Source organism: Rhinolophus sinicus, linkage group LG01, assembly GCF_036562045.2.
Source record: "Rhinolophus sinicus isolate RSC01 linkage group LG01, ASM3656204v1, whole genome shotgun sequence".
In the NCBI taxonomy this organism is placed as follows: Eukaryota; Metazoa; Chordata; class Mammalia; order Chiroptera; family Rhinolophidae; genus Rhinolophus; species Rhinolophus sinicus.
The window spans coordinates 127359041-127377282 of record NC_133751.1 but is presented as its reverse complement, the minus strand read 5'-3'; the positions used below and the strand labels follow the sequence as shown (position 1 = coordinate 127377282).

Here is an 18242-nt window from a genome sequence, read left to right as displayed (position 1 = left end):
TTTTTTACAACAATTTTAGATTCACAGAAAAATTGAACAGATAGTAGAGAGTTACCATATGCCCCTCTCCTGAACCCAGTTTCCCCTAATATTAGCATGTTAAGTTAGTCCAATACATTTGTTACAATTAATGGACCAATATCGATATCTTATTATTAACTAAAGTCCATATTTTATTCAGATTTCCTTAATGTCCTTTTTCTATTCCAGTATCTCATTACATTACATTACATTTAATTATCTTGTTGCTTTAGGCTCCTCTGGGGCGTGACAATTTCTCAGACTTTTCTTGTTTTTGATAATCTGATTGATGCTTTTGAGGAATCCTGGCCAGGTATTTTGTAAGATGCCTGTTTTTAAAAATAGCTTTCTTGAGATATAATTTATACACCACACAATTCACACATTTAAAGTCTTTAGTATATTTTAGTATGATTTTTTCAGTATAGTCACAGATAAGTGCAGCCATCACCATGGTCAATGTTAGAATATTTTTATTACCTCAAAAAGAAATCTGGTAACCTTTAGCTGTCACCCTCCTACCCTTGTATTTCCCTCCCCCACCCCAGCCCTAGCAACCACTAATTAACTGTCTCATATATTTCCTTGTTCTGCACAGTTCACATGAATGGAATAATATAATATGTGGTCTTTTGTGACTGTATCTACTGGGATTTGTCTGATCTTTTTCTCATGGATAGCCTAGGATTATAGGTTTGGGGGAGGAAGATCACAGAATAAAGTGTCATTTTCATTGCACCTTATTAAGGGTACATACTATCAACATGATTTATGACTACTGATGTTAATCTTGGCCACCTGGCCGAGGTAATGTTTGTCAGGTATCTCCACTGTAAAGTCTCTTTTTTCATCCATTCCATACTATACTCTTTGGAAGAAAGTCACTACACATAGTCCACACTTAAGGAGTGGGGAGTTATCCTCCCTCTTATAAATACTTTTTAAAAGTTCCTTTCTAAACTTAACCAAGAAGGCAAAAGACTTGTACACTGAAAACTATAAAACATTGCTGAAATTAAAGAAAACAAAAATAAATGGAAACACATCCCTTGTTCATAGACTGGAAGACATAATATTGTTAAAATGTCAATACTACCCTGTCAATACTACAGATGCAATGAAATCCCTATAAAAATCCCAACAACGGTTTTGAAAAAATAGAAAAATCTATCCTTAAATATATACAGGATCTCAAGAAATCCCAAATAGCCAAAACAATCCTGAAAAAGACAAATTTGGAGGACTTCACACTTCCTGATTCCAAAACGTACTACAAAGCTACAGTAATCAAAATAGTGTGGTACTGGCATAAGACAAATTTATAATAGACAAATAGAATAGAAGAGAGCCCAGAAATAAACCCTCACCTATATGGTCAAATGATTTTCAACAAGGGTCGTAAGAGCATTCAATGGGAGAAAAGACAATCTTTTCAACAAATGATGCTGGGAAAACTGAATATCCACATGCAAAAGAAGGAAGTTGGACCCTTACCTTATGCCATATCCAAAAAATTAATTTGAAATGGATCAAAGACCTAAACATGAGAGCTAAACCTATAAAAGTCTTAGAAGAAAACATTAGGATAAAAACTTTATGAAGTTGGATTTGGTAATGAATTTTTGATTATGACACTAAAAGTACAGGCAACAAAAGATAAAATAAATTAGACTTTATCAAAGTTAGGAATCTTTGTGCATCCAAGGACACCATCGGCAGAGGAAAAACGCGACCGACAGAATGGGAGAAAATGTTTGTAATATTTAATAAAAGATTAATATCCAGAAAATATTTTTAAAAACACAAACAAACGAACTCAACAACAGCAAAACAAACAACCCTATTAAAAACTGGACAAAGGACTTGAATTGACATTTTTTTTCCAAAGAAGGTATTCCTATGGCAATAGGTACATGAAAAGGTGTTTCACATCAACAATCATTAAGGAAATGCAAATCAAACCTACAGTGAGTTACTACTTCATACCCATTAGGATGGCTACTATTTACAAAAAGCAAAAAATCCTAAGTGTTGAGGATACAGAGAAATCGTTATCCTTGTGCATTGTTGGCAGGAAGATAAAATGATATAGCCACTATGGAGAACAATATGGGAGTTCCTCAAGAAATTAAACATAGAATTACCATATGATCTAGGACCTGTGAGCATATACCCAAAAGAATTGAAAAGAGGGACTTGAACACATATTCATACACACATTTTCATAGCAGCATTATTCACAAAAGGTGGAAATAACCCAAATGTCCATGGATGAATGAATGGACACACAAAATGTGGAATATATGTACAACGGAATATTATTCAGCCTTAAAAAGAAATGAAATTCTGGCACACGCTACAACATGGATGAACCCTGATGACATGATGCTAGGTAAAACAGGCCAGGCACAAAAGGATAAATATTGTATGATTCCATCTATAAGAGGGACTTGGAATAATCAAATTCAGAGACAGAAAGTAGAATACTGGTTACCAGAAGCTAGGAGGAGGACAACATGGGAATTACTCTTCTATGGATACAGAGTTTTACTTGGGGATGATGGAAAAGGTCTGGAGATGGATGGTGGTAGTGGTTGCACAATAGTGTTCATGTGTTTAGTGCCACTGAACTGTACACTTGAAAAATTTTAATGGTAAATTTTGTTATGTATATTTTACCACAATTTTTGAAAAGTTCTTTTCTGATCTTTTTATATGTCGTATTATAAACCTCCTATTGATGTATTCAATGTGCTGACACTGGGGAGGATACAAAAGAAGAGAGTTGAAGGTGGGGCGTGGCCGCCCCTCTCATGGGAAGTGCAGCATTACACATGGCGTCCTCCACTGGCACGACACTGGGACACAATCCAGGGTAACACTAGTCATCCCCACCCCACCCCTGGCAGTAGTGGCTTAAAGCATTGATATTGGCTGTTCAGTATTGACCAGGTTCCTTCTATTGAAGCATTTGGGGCAAAAGGGAAAGGGGCAAATAGAAAGGGGCTATTCTGTGTGGAAGATCACAACATATTTTTAGAGGAAGTATAGTTTATGCTTGCACAAGGAACAAGTTGGGAACCATATTGGGGAAGTTTGATGATTTTGTATGATGTAAGAATTTCTGGAATAGTTACCGTGCCAAAATAGCTGCTTGTACGCTAGTCCAAAAATCAGGAGACAAGATTGGTGGAAAGAAAAGCAGGTTTATTCCAAAATGCCAGCATTAGGGGAAGACAGTGGGACTGCCTTCCCATTCTTAATACCGCCAGAAGGCTTTATAGTTTAAGAGAGGCACTCGATGAAGGAAAGGGAAAGTTGGTCAGGCAACTCCTGGGAAAAAGGGGCGCTTCCCAGAGGCAGATTTGTTTCAGGGATAGGAGTGGATCTTATGCAGACATAAAACCTTCTTTCAAGTCATTGTCCAGAAGATCCCGGGTTATTGAGCCTGGTCTGCATACGGCCTGGAGTAAATAGAATCATGGAAACTGGCATGCATAGTAAATATATAGTAAACAGAATCGTTAAGGTTTGGCAGGGAAAAGGGAACCAAAGAAAAAAAAAACTTTCAAAAAGTCCCAAGCTAACCTACACTGTTAACTCGAATTACACTAGAGGTTTAAATCTCAAAATAGAAGATACACTGTCAGCCTTACAGAACTTCAGGTACATTTTGTCCACTCTCAATTCTAAAAACAACTTGCAAATTCAAATAGAAATGATTTGTCGGTTAATTGTGCTTCGGGATTAATGCCCCCTTGTTTTACTTCATTGGTCTAGAGATGGTACTAAAATGTACAGTTTAAAATGTTAAGTACAAACTGAGAACATATGTTCTTTGTCCGCCCACATCATGATAGACTGAAGCATGTTAATCTGTGGAAGGTGAAGTGAATCCATCGCACAATCATTAAATTACTGGAAAACAGCATTATCTTATCAGAATGGGGACTAAATGTGTCTGAGTATATTTCCTGCTCATACAATTTCAAAGTCCCATTATGCTTATCAAAATAGGCACTTTGTAGTTGGCACTGGTTGGTAGTGGTGGTTTCACTGGCTGTGGAGATCTTTCTCCCGTATGGAACTTAAATGAAAGGGAGAAAAGTCAAACATACGCTCTATGGTTTAAGTCTCAAACTGGTTCTATTTAATTTTTGTTTAGTGTCTCCAAATTGCAGGTCTGAGCACTTGTCATGCACTCAGTCCTAAGCTTGATATTTGGAGAGATTAAAGAAATGTTTAGGTTTTGCTCCTCAAGGAGCATACAATCCAGTGAGAGATAAAGACGTATGCACCTCAGAGAGTTAGAGAGCGATACAGACAGCTGAGGGATCCCAAGCCCATAGCCGCATTTCCAGTTGTCTGAAAACCACTGCATCAGAAGCAGCAGAGAAGCGTGTTAAAAGGCACTCATTCCTGAGCTGGCCCCATTCTGCTGACAAGTCCCAGAGAGCTGTTTCCAGGCTCTCGGCCTCACATGGAAAGGTGCTGGCTCGGTTATTAGATGGCCGTCAGCTGTAATCAGATGGCCATCCGCTGTGGCTGGGTGGTCATCAGTTGTTACCGGTTAGCCATTAGCCATTAATATAACTGCCATGGCTACGCTAGGGCATTTGTTGGCTGGTAGAGAAGTGGATGGTGGATTATAGTTAGCAAGTGCGGTTAGCAAGCAGATTGCAGCTAGCAAGTGGGGTTGTTGGTTGGTTGTCAGAGAAGCGGATGGCAGGTTGTTCATTGTGTGGCTCCTGCTTCCTGTGTCTCCAACCCAGCCGCCAGGGAGAATATAGTGGTACGACTCCCCTATCTATGGCTCCATGGGTGTTCCTTTTTGGCCTCACCATATCCTGCATTCTTATGTGGGGAGGGGGACCAGAGACCCCGCATGACAAGCAGGCAGGCAGTTCTGAGGTACACAACTTTGAGCACCATTGTTAGCCCATCAAATGTCAAAGCAAGTAGGTGCACGTTACATATGTTTATATTTCCTATTTTCCCCTCAGGGCACAGTAGGGGCTGAACTGATGTTTGTACAGCAAATGAGGACAGGTAACAGCAGCTCCCTGAGAGCACCTAGCCTTTAAAAAGAAATTAAGGGGGTGGCCGGTTAGCTCAGTTGGTTAGAGTGCGGTGCTCTTAACAAGGTTGCCGGTTCGATCCCCACGTGGGTCACTGTAGCTGCGCCCTCCACAACTAGATTGAAACAACTACTTGACTTGGAGCTGATGGATTCTGGAAAAACACACTTAAAATAAATAAAAGCTTAAAAAAACAAGGGGGAAAGGACTGTTCCCACATGCTAAAGAGAAGTTGAGGAAGCAGTTCTCTCCTTACCTCCTTTTACACTGCGGGGTGGGGGGTCGAGTGGGGGCTGGACAGGGTAACTGTTTTTATTCCCTTAAAAGGTTTTTATAAATCTCCTGTGTTTCAGAGTCCTAATTTATATGAAACATTCTCTAAAGGAACATTTATTTTTTAAACCAATTTATTTTCTAAAGTCTTTCAGCTACGGTAAAGTCATGTGAATAATTCTTCAGAAATCTTTAAGTGAGTGAACATGGACTAGAAAGGTCAATAAGAAACGAGTTCTCAAGTGGCTTCTGTGGTCACAGCCTCCTGCCTCGCTCACCTGCAGCTCCTTCCTCTGCTTGGTTTCAGGTGGAAAGCTCTCTGTGGTCCTGCGAGCGGAAGCCCTCTCAGAGCTCCTGCTAGAACCATCCATATCTTCGCTTGCCAAGGTGAGGACAGGCAAAAGAAAAAGCATCTGTAACATCTGAGGGCAGTTGTGATTTTAATTTTAGAAAATAAGGGAAGTATTTGTTGGCTTGACATTTAGAAACGTCCATGCTGAGTAAAATACTTTCCCTAGATTCATAATTACTTTAAAACAAAATCTCATTTGTTGTAGCCCAGACCTTGCTGGGTCAAATGTCAGCTTTTGCCTACACAAAGAAGTCAAAGGCCTCTGCTTTCTTTGATTTTTGATTAAAAGAATCCAAAACAGCTATTACAGAGAGGTCAGTTTATATAGCAAAGCTGCTGTTAAGGTAAAGGGTTTTTTGTTTGTTTTCTTTTTAATACTGTGCTCGCTAGAGTACCCATCCTGGTTTCTACCTCCTCTAAATATAACTTTTTAACTATGATTTTAGTAAGAACAGATAAAACACCTGAGAATTAAATAGCTTTGTTTGGCCTTTGTGACATCGGCTGCTGGGCAGCGTGGAAAGCCATCAGTAAAAACAGCTGATATCTGTGGTTCTGTGGCATTGACAGGGCACAGGGTGTTGTACAGATAGAACTGCCCTAGAACAGACGCTGGTGTCTGTGACGTGGTGGAGGCCCCGTATGTCAGCGTCTGGTCTTCCGACTTATCAGCTCAGGGACTTAAAATCCAGACGTGATAAGGTTCTAAATGACCTGCTTCCTGGCTGATTGCACAGTCAGAATGTCATCTAAATTAATTTACAAGGGGCAATAACTGCTATCAGTTATAAACTTGGGCGACCAAAGTGCTGATCATAAAAGTGCTTGTCAAGCAGTAGCCTTTGACCCTGGCTCTCTGCCCTAAGCCTCACCACATGGTGCTTCTGGATCATCTTCCAAAAGCAGTTTCACTCAGTCCCCTGCTGGGAAGGGGAAGCTACACTCCCCTGAACTGGTGCAAACTGCTCAGGGCCTCACCCTGTCACCTCACTTCACCTCGCCTCACCTCATCTCACCTCACCTCACCTCTTATTGTTCCCAGTGCCCAGTGCTTTCCTTTTGCTCTCCTTCAGTCCCTACTCAGTGTCCTTCCTTATCCCCCGAGCCTTCCTCAAAAATCTCTTCCAACAAAATTCTACCCATTTTTAACATCCATGTGAATGTGTACCAGGAGGCCTTGCTTATTAATGAATAACACTCCCTCACTCAACCTGACATGGTCTCTCCCCACTTGAAACCCATAGCCGTTTGTGTAGCCCAGCAGATGCCAAGCTTTGGTGTGTGTCAGAATCACGTGGAGGACTAGTAAAAGCGCCCAGAGGCCCAGGTGCAACGTGGAAGTGAAAGCGGGGGCCAACGGAGCCCGGGGCTGGTGCTGCCTGCAATGCTCAGCCAACAGACCCACACAGGAGCTGGGCCACAGGATAAGCAGTTATTGTCAGAGCACCAGGGGTCTGAGGAGGCAGCGGTCGACACCTCCAAAAACTGCCTTAACATTCAGACTGGCTGGGGGTATTTAAAGGAAAATCTGGGCGTTCCTCTAAACACTTGGCAGTTCTGGGGGTCTGCATGGAGCCTTCCCTCTGGCAACGTGGTTCTGTGGTGGCATTGGCAACCCAGGAACAATGAGGGAGTAGCCTGGAAAGAATGCTGGACCAGAGAGAATGTGATCAATAAGCCTAAGGGTATTAATCATAAGTTTCAGGGTCATTTTCTAAAACAAGGACCTGGGACAGGGACATTCTGAGCTCAAGCACAGGGGGATGATCTATTAAGCTATAGGTCAAGGAAAGGTGAGACTGGGGGACCCTGCGAGGCCGCTTCTGCGGGGGTCCCAAAGGGCCCTGCTTCAGAAGGACAGTTCTGGGCCATCAGAGACTTCCCAAGTTCCCATGTGAGTCTAACCCCACCAAGGTTTGAGCCTCTGGTGTGGACTTGTCTTGTAGCACTTCTAACTTTCTGCCTTTTCTTCATGTAATCGGTGCTAACACTCTCTATTAAGTTGTCAGCTTCTTACTCATCTTTAAATGTGGATCCCCACCCCTGTACCCAACACAGTGACTTTCAAGAGCAGAAACTCAGTGACTATGTGTGGTAGGGAATTGAGAGGGTTGGTAGTGGAAGGTTTGAGTGGCATTCGCCAAAGCGGAGCAAGTGTGTGCACTGTTTCATAAACACCGACGACAATTTGGGAAAACGATAGGGAACCAGTCACCCAAGGTCCACAGTGCACATGGTTGTCACCAGATGCCTTTGTCCAGAAGGCACAGATGATCTCTGAGGGGGAGAAGACCGGTGAGGATCTAGTCATGGCAAGGACAGCGGTGGCTTGCTGAGAAGGCCGGGGAGGGAAGCACAGTAGTATGTTTACACGTTTAGACTCTGAATCTGAGTTCTTAGGGTATATGCAGGCCAGAGACAGGGTGGAGGGGCACGTCCTTAAGTGCACCACGGACAGAGATGTCCAAGACCAGGACAGCCAGAGCTCCGTTCTCAGACAATCGCATGAGCCAGGCTAGGGCCACCTGGGGTGGGCTTTAAATTTGTGGCCTGAAAGTAGCTAGTGGCTGTTGCCTACAATGAAAACAAAACTCAGTGCCCTGGTAGGGTCTGCAGAGGTCCCTGTGGGACCGCAGGTGGCTGAGGGCTCCACTGCCTCTGTCCTGGCAAAGGGGGCGGGCTGTGAGGAGGTTGCTGCCCAGGGCAGCTCTGGTCTCTGACTCCCTTAGTGCTCACTTACTTGGTGGGAACCCACTACGTCTGGCATACAGTACTTCATTCATTTACTCATATGCATTTACTGAGCACTTACTGTGTACCGAGTGCTTTGCTGAGTACGTAGCTAATGTGTCCCCAACAACACATAGTCCTACACACACACACACACACACACACAACAAACATACACACACACAACAAACACACACACACACACAAACACACACACAACAAACACACACACACACAAACACACACACACAAACACACACACAACAAACACACACACACACATTCTACTCTGTCCACAGCTTCTCCACCACCTGTTTTCCCTTGGAAAATCCTACTTTGGAGTATTCAATTTAATAATAGGAGAAACAAAAGAGAACACTTCTGAGCAGTTCTTTGTCTTGAAATCGCTTATGCGCTAATGACCCTATTTACTTATTTCTAGGACGCAGTCGATTTCCTCTCTCTTGATTTGTATTACAAATGCCAAAGTGAGGCAAGTTTGCTGCAGGAGCTGAGTAAATTACAGGTAAGGTGAACCATTTCCCATTGATGATGAGTGGCAAAGGTTCCTGACAGCATATTCGACATTTAATGCTTCGGTTAACAATAAACTGAACTGCCACCAACAGTCAGCAGACCTGCAGAACTGCATCTGGGGAGATTTCCGTTGAGAGCGTCACTAGAGAACATCGGGAGGTTAGGCAGTCGTCCCTGGAAAGGATAATGAGGGTTGGCTCGTTAAGGTAAATATCTACAAGGATCTTCTGCTTTATTGTATAGAAATCTACAGAGAATCAAAATTCCAGTGTTCATTCTGAGGACATTAAAAAAGACATTTCATGGATGGTGAATGTACTTAATGCCACTGAACTCTACTTAAAAATGGTTAAGATGGTAAATTACATGTTATATATATTTTGCCACAATTTGGAAAAAAAAAACATTTCACACCCAGGTCTACTAAATCAGATACAAGTTATTGGGGCCTTCCTGTAACCTCGGGCCCCTTCTTCCTGTACCGGTAATGTTTTTCTCAAGTCTAAGATTCTGACTTACTAGAGAAAGTATGTTAGGCACCTCCCACCCAACAATTAGCTGTCTCTCCTATGCTTGGTCACTGCTGTGCAACTTCCTTGCCTAATTTCCTGGAGTCCTGACCATTCCCCATCTCCTGGTGGGATAACAAATTATGTAAGAACTGGGGAGTGGTTTCTCTCCACCCTCCTGAGTCCTAGCAGTGTTCCTATACTTACCCCTGAAGAGCTGCAGGCTTTTCTCTACAGACACCACCGGAACTCACCCAGGCCTTACTTTCCCTCTGTAGGTTCGGGCACAAAGCTACTCCCCTCTGCTTTCAGTCCTGTGCCTCCTGGTTTTGATCCCACCGCCTCCACCACCGAGGAGGATGGGTTGTCAGAGGAATTATCCATTTAAAGGCCAAACTCATTAATGTCAAATCCTCAGTAGGTGGAACCTCCATTTCACCTGAGGCGGGAGGCTCGACATGGACCAGTTAGCCTCCGTTCCATCCCTGTGTCTGTGTATTTCCAGCTGACCTGTGTAGATGCCACTGCTCTTGTCATCTACAAATAATAAGATGATCTCATCAAAGGCAACAAATGCTTTCACAAGACCTTTGAGTGACAGCTGCTGGGATTTTAGTGCCCGCTGTACCCCAGGCATTGTATGGGGCACTTTCTCCTCCCAGGACACCCAGAACTTAAGAAACTTAACCACCATCAGACACCAGGTAGTGAGCGTCCGAGCTGAGACTGGAACCAGGGTTTTCTCATGACCCCACACTGCCTCTAAAACCAAAATCAGTCCAATGTGCTAGGAACAGTATCATGAGGGTGGCATTTTTGACAGTCATATATGAGTTTAGTTGTTTTTATAAACGCCTTCTCACCTGAGCCCAAACTGGCTTGTGACCCAAAGCCTGCACAGGTGGGCCTGAACAGCGCTGTGGTGTCTTCAAGGCCTGCTGCCGCCTGTGACGAACTGAAATCTGTCTTTTGTCTTCCTCAAGGAATTCAGCCAGAGCTTGTTGCTTAGCTAATGGATTGAGACCTACTGACATTTTAAAACCTTCTGGGTTACGCTGGCAGATGCTACATGCCCCAGAGGGGCGTTCAACAGATCAGTGTCTCGATCTCTGCTTGAGGATGTGGTTTACAAAGGGATGCGGTTCCCTTTTTACATCAAAACATTCTCAAGAAGACCTGCTCCCAGCAGTGTCTGGGTAAAGCTGTGAACCCTCAGTCCATAGCCGGCCAGCCGAATGGTAAAGCCTTCCCTTGTCAAACGTAGCAGCCATTTATGACACCCTGCAGCAAAGGGTCTTTATTCCCGCTGTTTCCTTCGGTGGGAATGAAATTCCAGATGTTGCACTGAACAGCGCAGAGAGACCCCCAAAGGTTCAGGATGACCACTCCGTGGTGAGGAGAGACCTGAGCTGGAGAGGACACTGTCCCTGTCTGGGATCATTCGTTCCACGCCTGGTAGCATTTCCCACAGTTACACACCCAGGACAGAAAGAACAGCCAAGTTCTCTCCAAGGAGCAGGGCTGACTCGTGTCCACAGGAACCTGAATCGCACTGCCCACAGCTTCCTTCCCAGCTACCATCCCTCCTCATCCCAGGGCCCCACACTCTCCTTGAAGGGACCTCTTCCTGCGGGCTGCAGGGAAGAGGGTGACGTCAGGGCAGGAGGAGCAGGAGCCCTCGCCCCGCCCACTCGCAGTCGCCTGCTCTCTCCCCAGAGCGCCTGCCTGCCCCTCTGAGCCCCGGCACCCGCAGCTGCCCCTCTCAGGGCACATGGGTGTCTTAGGGCCGGAGGACATCACAGGCCCAGCACGTGGATAAATGTGCCCATGGCACATTCACAGGCTCTGCAGGGGTCCACGAGGGGGTCCCACGTCCACGTATCAGAAAAGGCTCTGCTCGCCCGGGAATTCCCCTCTGGGCAGAAGGCTCCTCCCGCCCGCTCTCCAGTCCTGTGATGGCACAGCGGCCCCAGGCGCGCACTGATCGCTCAGGAAGGAGAAAGCGCTGGGCTGCCTTAGGAGGCTGCTCGCGGGCCCTGACCCAGCACAGAGAGAGCAAGGCTATGTGATCACAGCGCCACTCGCTGTGGTCCCGCTCAGCTTAGCCGGCTTCACAGAGCTCAAGGCGTCTCATCTGTAAAGAAGGGGCGCTGTGAGGGGAGGCTCTGAGAAAATAAAGAATGTGCCTGGCTCCTGTTTAAGCAGTTGCTGTTGGTATCTCTCAGTGGCCTTTACTTAGAGGAGGGAAAAGTGTGGGAAAAAGAACCAAACCCAACCCCAAAAAGGTCGTTTGAAGTGACGTCAAACAACATGTCAGCCTAGAGATGTTTCCTTGGACACTGAAAGGGCGAGAAATGGGAGAAAATATTACAGCTGCTCCAATTTTAATTATGCTCCTTTTTATTATGGAAAACAGCAAACATAGCCAACAGTAAAAAGAAAAGTGCAAGGAAACCGTCCCCAGCTTCAAAAGCTTTCCACTCATAGCTGATCTTGTTTCCACTAAACCATAACTTCCTCCTCCCAAGCCAGACTGTTTTGAAGCAAAGCCCAGATATCCATACATATTGTGATGGGGGCACCTGATTCAGCTTCCTGTAGTAACACGGTCCCCTGACATGGGCTGCCTGCCTTGTTCCTGGTTCTAAGGCAATGCCTGCTTCTAGGAGGTGCCTCGTAAGCCTGCGAGGAAGGCACACATGAACCTGTATTTTTGGTGGGGGTCAGTAGGGAGGGTGGCCTGTGTTACTGAAGAGTGTAGACCTTTCTCCTTCAGACTCCAGAGTCAGCTCCCTTTATTGACAGAGGTGGCTAGAGGTAATTTCCAAAACCAGACGGAGTGTTCACAGCTTCTCATTTTGAAAAGCTGTCCCTGTTAGCAAAAGACTTACTCTAGGCAGCTTTGGTTCACTTGCTGACCTTTATCTCTTTCAGACTGCTGAGCCGAAAGTGGAAGTTTTCATCTTCAGTCTAAAACTCCAGGACTGCCCCTCCACCAGGAAGAACCCAGCTGGACTGCTCTCCAGCCTTTTGGAAAGTAAGTGGACATCACTGGAGAGGTTTTGAGTGACAGCTGGTATACTGGCGTGAGGGGGTAGCAATCATGAAAGTCTAGGGTTCCAGTGGGAGGGGGGACCTGAGGAGGGCTGGTCCGAGAGCCCATCCCAGAGGGGTTTAGTGTCCCTCGTCTTCCTATTGTTGGTCCCTTAGTTCCCACTGACCTGAGAAAGACAGGAGGTTCTGTGCAAAGGTGCCAACAATGCCTTGGTCTTATGGAAATAAAGACTATCAGGCATCAGGTGTCAGGTGTAAATATGGGGACTGTTCTGAGCCCGTGTGTCCCCTTCTATTACCCCTCCCTCCATGGTTTCTCATCCCTGCCCTCCTTGGCAGGGCTGCCATTCTCCCCCCACCCACCCCTTTGGCTTACCCTTGTTCATTTCCCCATTACCTCAACTTGCACTTGGCCCTGGCAGGCACCTCATCAAACCTTCATGTCTAAGACCCACAGCACGTGGCCCATCTGCTCAGTATTTCTTCAGATTCTTGAGAGTGAATCTGATTGGTGGGCTGTGGATCAGGAGGTTGTTTCTGGCCCAATCAGGTCAAGGGAAAGGTGGGGTCTGTTAAGGCATCATGAGGATCAGGGCTTCTAGACACTCTGCAGGAAGGGGCCTAGGGGGTACATCCCTGGTACCCTGATAGTCAGTCCAGTCACCTTCAGTAGTGCCCTTTCCACCACCTGTAACCAGTGCCGAGCTGGTTTCACAGATGTCATGAAACTCGTCCATAGATTCCACGTAATAACCTTCCCCCTAACTCACCTTTCATGGCATAACAATTTCTATTCTTAAAGTCCGTCCCTTTCCCTTTCTAAATGGTTAGAATGGTTGGTTTTAGGTTTAACGTACAGTCTACTACGATTTTTTAAAATTCCACCCTTTTCTGATGTTTGAGTTCTTCTAAATCATTTGTTCTGCCCGTGTGGTCTCCATACCAGCAGTGTCAGCATCACCTGGGAGCTCATTAGACAGTCCCATCCCGGAGCGCACCTCAGATCAGAGACTTTGGAGGGGGCTCAGAAATCTGTGCTTAACACACTCTGCAGGTGGTACATGGAAGTTTGAGAGCCACTGTTCCAAGTCATAAGTAGGTAGGAACCACTTCTGACCTCCTTAAATTCCTACCCCGTGGAATTTTCCAGAGGGACTTGGAACCGTTGCTTGGAGTTTGGGTGTGTTGTATAAGTAAGGAAAACTTGACTGTGGTCATCCATATTGTTGGTTGTGCTTCAGGTGGAGTTAATTAAACTTCCTCTCTTACAGCCATAAATAAAGACCAAGTGCTCACCATTGGGTTTGATATTAATATATTCCTGAACTGTTCATCAAGTTCCAAGGAAAGGTAACGTTACATTTCCTGTCAAACTGTCAATAACTGATATTTGCCAAATACTCTGCTGTTCTTTCACATGTGTGATCTCATGGAACTTTTGTCATCTGCCTCTCGGGCCAGTGAGTTCATTGTGGACATTGTAGGGAGGAGTGATGAAGGCTCAGAGGGGAAAGCTGGGAGAGCCTGTCTCTCACCGAGTCTTCCTCTGGGCCCTACACGATTCTGGCATTCTCACCTGTCGTTCGGCCACCTTGCAGTTCACACAAGTGCACACAACTAGCAGAGCTGGGGTTTGAACCCAGCCTTCTACTTTAAGATCTGGTGAGTTTGTGGCAGAGCAGGCTGGGTTGAAGAGAGACCTGACCATCCCACTGAAGCTTCGTGATCTGAGTAAGTGAGGTGAATTCTCTGCACCCGTTTCCTCATGCAGAATGTGATATCTCCCCCATGAGGGGACAGCATAGATAGGAAAGCCACCTGTTACAGTGGGACAGGAGCCTAACTCGGTAGTGTTCTCAGAACAGAGATTCTAATTTATGGTGGGGTTGCAAATAATTTCTTAACGGATGACTAAGGTACCAACATTTGTACATATCATCCTTAAGAAAAGAATAGATTTGAGGTTATCGCACAATTTATATCACTCTCATGCACTCATATCTTCATGTGCTTCTTGAGTGAGCGAGAAAATGAGGGTGTGGAAACCAGCACTGGGAGTCCCCAGAGCCCTCAGCACTCCGTGGGAGTGTGTTATACGGGAGCTGCACGCACCACACATCAAGAAGGCCAGACACAGACTTGTCTGCCCAGATCTTCAGCTACAGCTCTCCTGGTCAATGTCTCACCTCAGACGTTTCTAGTATGGCTCTGTCCAAGGTCATAACCTTACGTCTCACCACTTCTTTGTACTTTTCCTCTCCCAGCTCTGGCTGTCCTGAGCCGTAGCTCCTTTGGGCAGTCCACTCAGCTCACTTCAAACCAGCCGTTCAGATCAACAGACCCTGAGCAGCTGCTGCCGGTCAGCCTCTGTGCTAGGAGTGCAAACAGTGAAGTGAGCAGGGAGTGACTGCTCCCTGACCCTACATGGAGTCCGCTGAGGAGTGCTGGGCTGTGTCTTCTCAGAGGGTAAAACTTGAGGTCATAATGAAAGGAAAGCCTTGAGAGCTTAGTGATTACACAACCACAAGATGACATGTGACACCCATTCCAAGGTTCTTTTAACACCTTGATCTCTTGGTATTTTGCCTGAAGTGAAGGTCCAATAGTAGCTCATGTTAAACTGACAATGTGTGAGGCGGGGGTCCTCACTCAGGCGGGTGTTGATGGAGAACCTGCAGGAGGAGGGGGGTTCTGAGAGGACTAATAGCGCTTTCTCACTCAAGAATTTTAGACTTCACAGGTGAAGCAGACAGGCCCACAAGTGACTGTAACACCAGATTGAAAAGGGGACACAGCACTGCTCCCCAGAGGAGGGAGAAAAGAGTATTATGTGGGATGCCCTGAGGTGGCTTAGAGTGCGTGTGGCGGGGGGTCGGATGAGGGAGGGGCAGCTGGAGGGGCCGGGCTTAGAGACAGAGGCTCTGTGTGCTGAATCTCTTCCCAAATTAGGCAGACCCAAGGTAAATAATTATAGTACCTGTCTCATAACTGTACTGTGAGATTTAAATGAGATGACATATATACATTCTTATCACAGTGGCTGGCACGGAATCAAGGTTCAATAAACTGAAGTCAACGTTATTATTAGCTACGTTTTATAAACAATACATCGTAAGAAGAAAAAAATATGGTATCAAAACTAAAGACAGTATTCACGGGTAATCTAATACAGAGGGCAGTAGAGTCGGTACAGTATTTCTACTCACGCACGAGCAATGGTAACTCATCTAAGAAGGGGTAATAATAACAATTTTCCTATTTGCCAGTCACTTCCTGCCCGTGGCTTTGTGGAGTTGGCTTTCCACTTAGAGCTTCTGAAATCTTTACTGATTGAACACACTGTCGCTGTTCATCAGTCTAGGGGCATCTGTGACTCACAGAGTCCTTACTCATTATGTCCTTTTATGTCACTTCCATCCTGTAGCACGTCTTGTTCTCTCACTGACAGCCTGAGCCTTCCAGCTGCCCGGGAGCAGGACCTTGGGACTGCAGTGGGCTCTTCGCCGCCCAGCTCCGCCTATCGGAGAGTCTGGGAAACATTTGCTAACCAGTCCAGGGCAGAAAGGGATGCTTTCCTGCAGGACGTTTTTCCTGAAGGCTTCCTCTGGGGCGTCTCCACGGGAGCCTTTAACGTGGAAGGAGGCTGGGCTGAGGATGGAAGAGGGGCAAGTGTCTGGGACCAACTCAGGCCCCAGAAGGCCACCAAGGGCCAAGCGACGCCAGAGGTGGCCAGCGACAGTTACCACAAGGCGGACATTGACATCGCCCTACTTCGCGGCCTCCGGGCTCAGGTCTACAAGTTCTCCATCTCCTGGTCCCGCATCTTCCCCACTGGGCACGGGCGTAACCCCTGCCCCCAGGGTGTCAGCTACTACAACAAGCTGATTGACAGCCTGCTGGACTCGCACATCGAACCCATGGCCACACTCTTCCACTGGGACCTGCCTCAGGCCCTGCAGGATCACGGTGGGTGGCAGAATGAGAGCGTGGTGGATGCCTTCCTGGACTATGCAGCCTTCTGCTTCTCCACCTTTGGGGACCGTGTGAAGCTGTGGGTGACCTTCCACGAGCCATGGGTCATGAGCTACGCGGGCTATGGCACTGGGCAACACGCACCAGGCATCTCTGACCCAGGAGTGGCCTCTTTTAAGGTACTGCCCATCTTTGCAGCTCCTACTCACTGAAGGAGAAGGGATATTTGGCTGGAAGAAAGTCATTTTATCTTCCCATCAGCGAGTGTTTACTTTTTGTCCTTTAAAGGAAATCAGAGGGAGGGATTTACCATACATTGCTAATCACCTTCTTTTGTCCAAACGTTGTGCTGGCACTTTAAGGATAGTTATTACATCCTCAGAACAGCACTGATGAATGAAGGAATTGGGGCTCAGAAGGATAACGTCATTAGTGGCAAGCAGTTTGAAGCCAGAATTTGAGTCCACATCTACTGGACTCCAATGCGAGTTTTATGTGTGATCCAGGACTCTTAGTTGCAAGTGACATAAAACCCAACCCAAATTTAATTAAGCAAGTAGGGGAATTTATGAGTTCAGGAAACTGAAAAGTCTTGGTTTCAGCTGATCAGAGTGAAGCTTGATCGGACCACAAACAATGTTACCAGGTCCCAATTTTTTCTTCTTCTCTTGCTCCCCTCGTTGGCTTTATTCTTGGGCTACCTGGTAGCCAGCAGCCCTGCCCTCAAATATGAGAGCAGCCATCTTGCCCTCATATTTCAAGACCAACAGGAAAGAAAACATGCCTCTGTCCTGGCATTCCCAGCAAAAGTCTCCCTGTGGGTCACATGTCCATCCCTGAACCAATCACTGGCTCTAGGCTAGGGGCCTGTGCGCACTGACTGGTTTGGGTCCAGGTCCCAGCGCTACCCCTCAACACACGGGTTGAGAGGCGGGGACCTAGGGGTTGGCTTTCCAGAGGGCAGTCAGGATATCATCTCAACAAGAAGGGGATGTATATACTGGAGACAAATTTACAATGGCTTAATATGGCTTTCTTCCATCATTTTTCTTTTCTTCAAAATCTCCCAGAAAACCCACCAGCTCTCCCTGGCAGCATTCCTTAGGGTAGACATGTTAGTCTGGCTTCCCCCTGCCACATATGAGTTTTGTTCTGAAATGAGTATTTACTGTGCCCCATGCTGGGTGTTAAGGAGGATATACGACCTATGCCCTCAAGATGTTAAAACCTTTTGGGGAAGATGATACTAACACACCTAGGAAAATTGGAGAACAATTCTAAATGTCCCCAGTTAGAATGAGCTGGAATACTATGAATAAATGACTCATTGAAATGCCAAAAATTATATCACTTAAATCAAGTTTTCCATTCTGCTCTGAGTAAGTGAGTGCACCCAGGGAGAGAGACAGGACTTCTGAAAATGGAAGGTTTGCACCTTTCTGTTTGTCTCCGTGTTGTAAAAATCAGCCAAACCTTTCCTCTGTAGGCTTCTGGTCCCTACAACTGTGGCTCCTGAGATTTTTCTACAGAGACGTCAATGAGAAAGTCCATCTCACTTTTCTCCCTCAATTCGTGCTTTCACTTATTAGTTAAAACATTAGAATACCATCACGGACAAACTTCAAAGAAGAGATTTTCCTCATGATTCTTACCAGTGTTTCCTTCCAGTCTTGGCTTCCTTGCATTCAAAGTGCAATCACAGTGAGCACTTAGCTT

At 45.8% G+C, this 18242-nt stretch overlaps 1 protein-coding gene across 1 annotated transcript in view; it reads left to right on the top strand.

The window, feature by feature from the left end:
* The window catches only part of LCT (lactase), a 43155-nt gene that overhangs the window by 3258 nt on the left and 21655 nt on the right, over positions 1-18242 (top strand). The window contains exons 2-6 of the mRNA XM_019731126.2: positions 5680-5759; positions 8897-8980; positions 12435-12537; positions 13826-13904; positions 15979-16705. Of these exons, the coding sequence (XP_019586685.2) occupies positions 5680-5759; positions 8897-8980; positions 12435-12537; positions 13826-13904; positions 15979-16705 (1073 nt within the window). The remainder of the gene's footprint in view (positions 1-5679; positions 5760-8896; positions 8981-12434; positions 12538-13825; positions 13905-15978; positions 16706-18242) is intronic.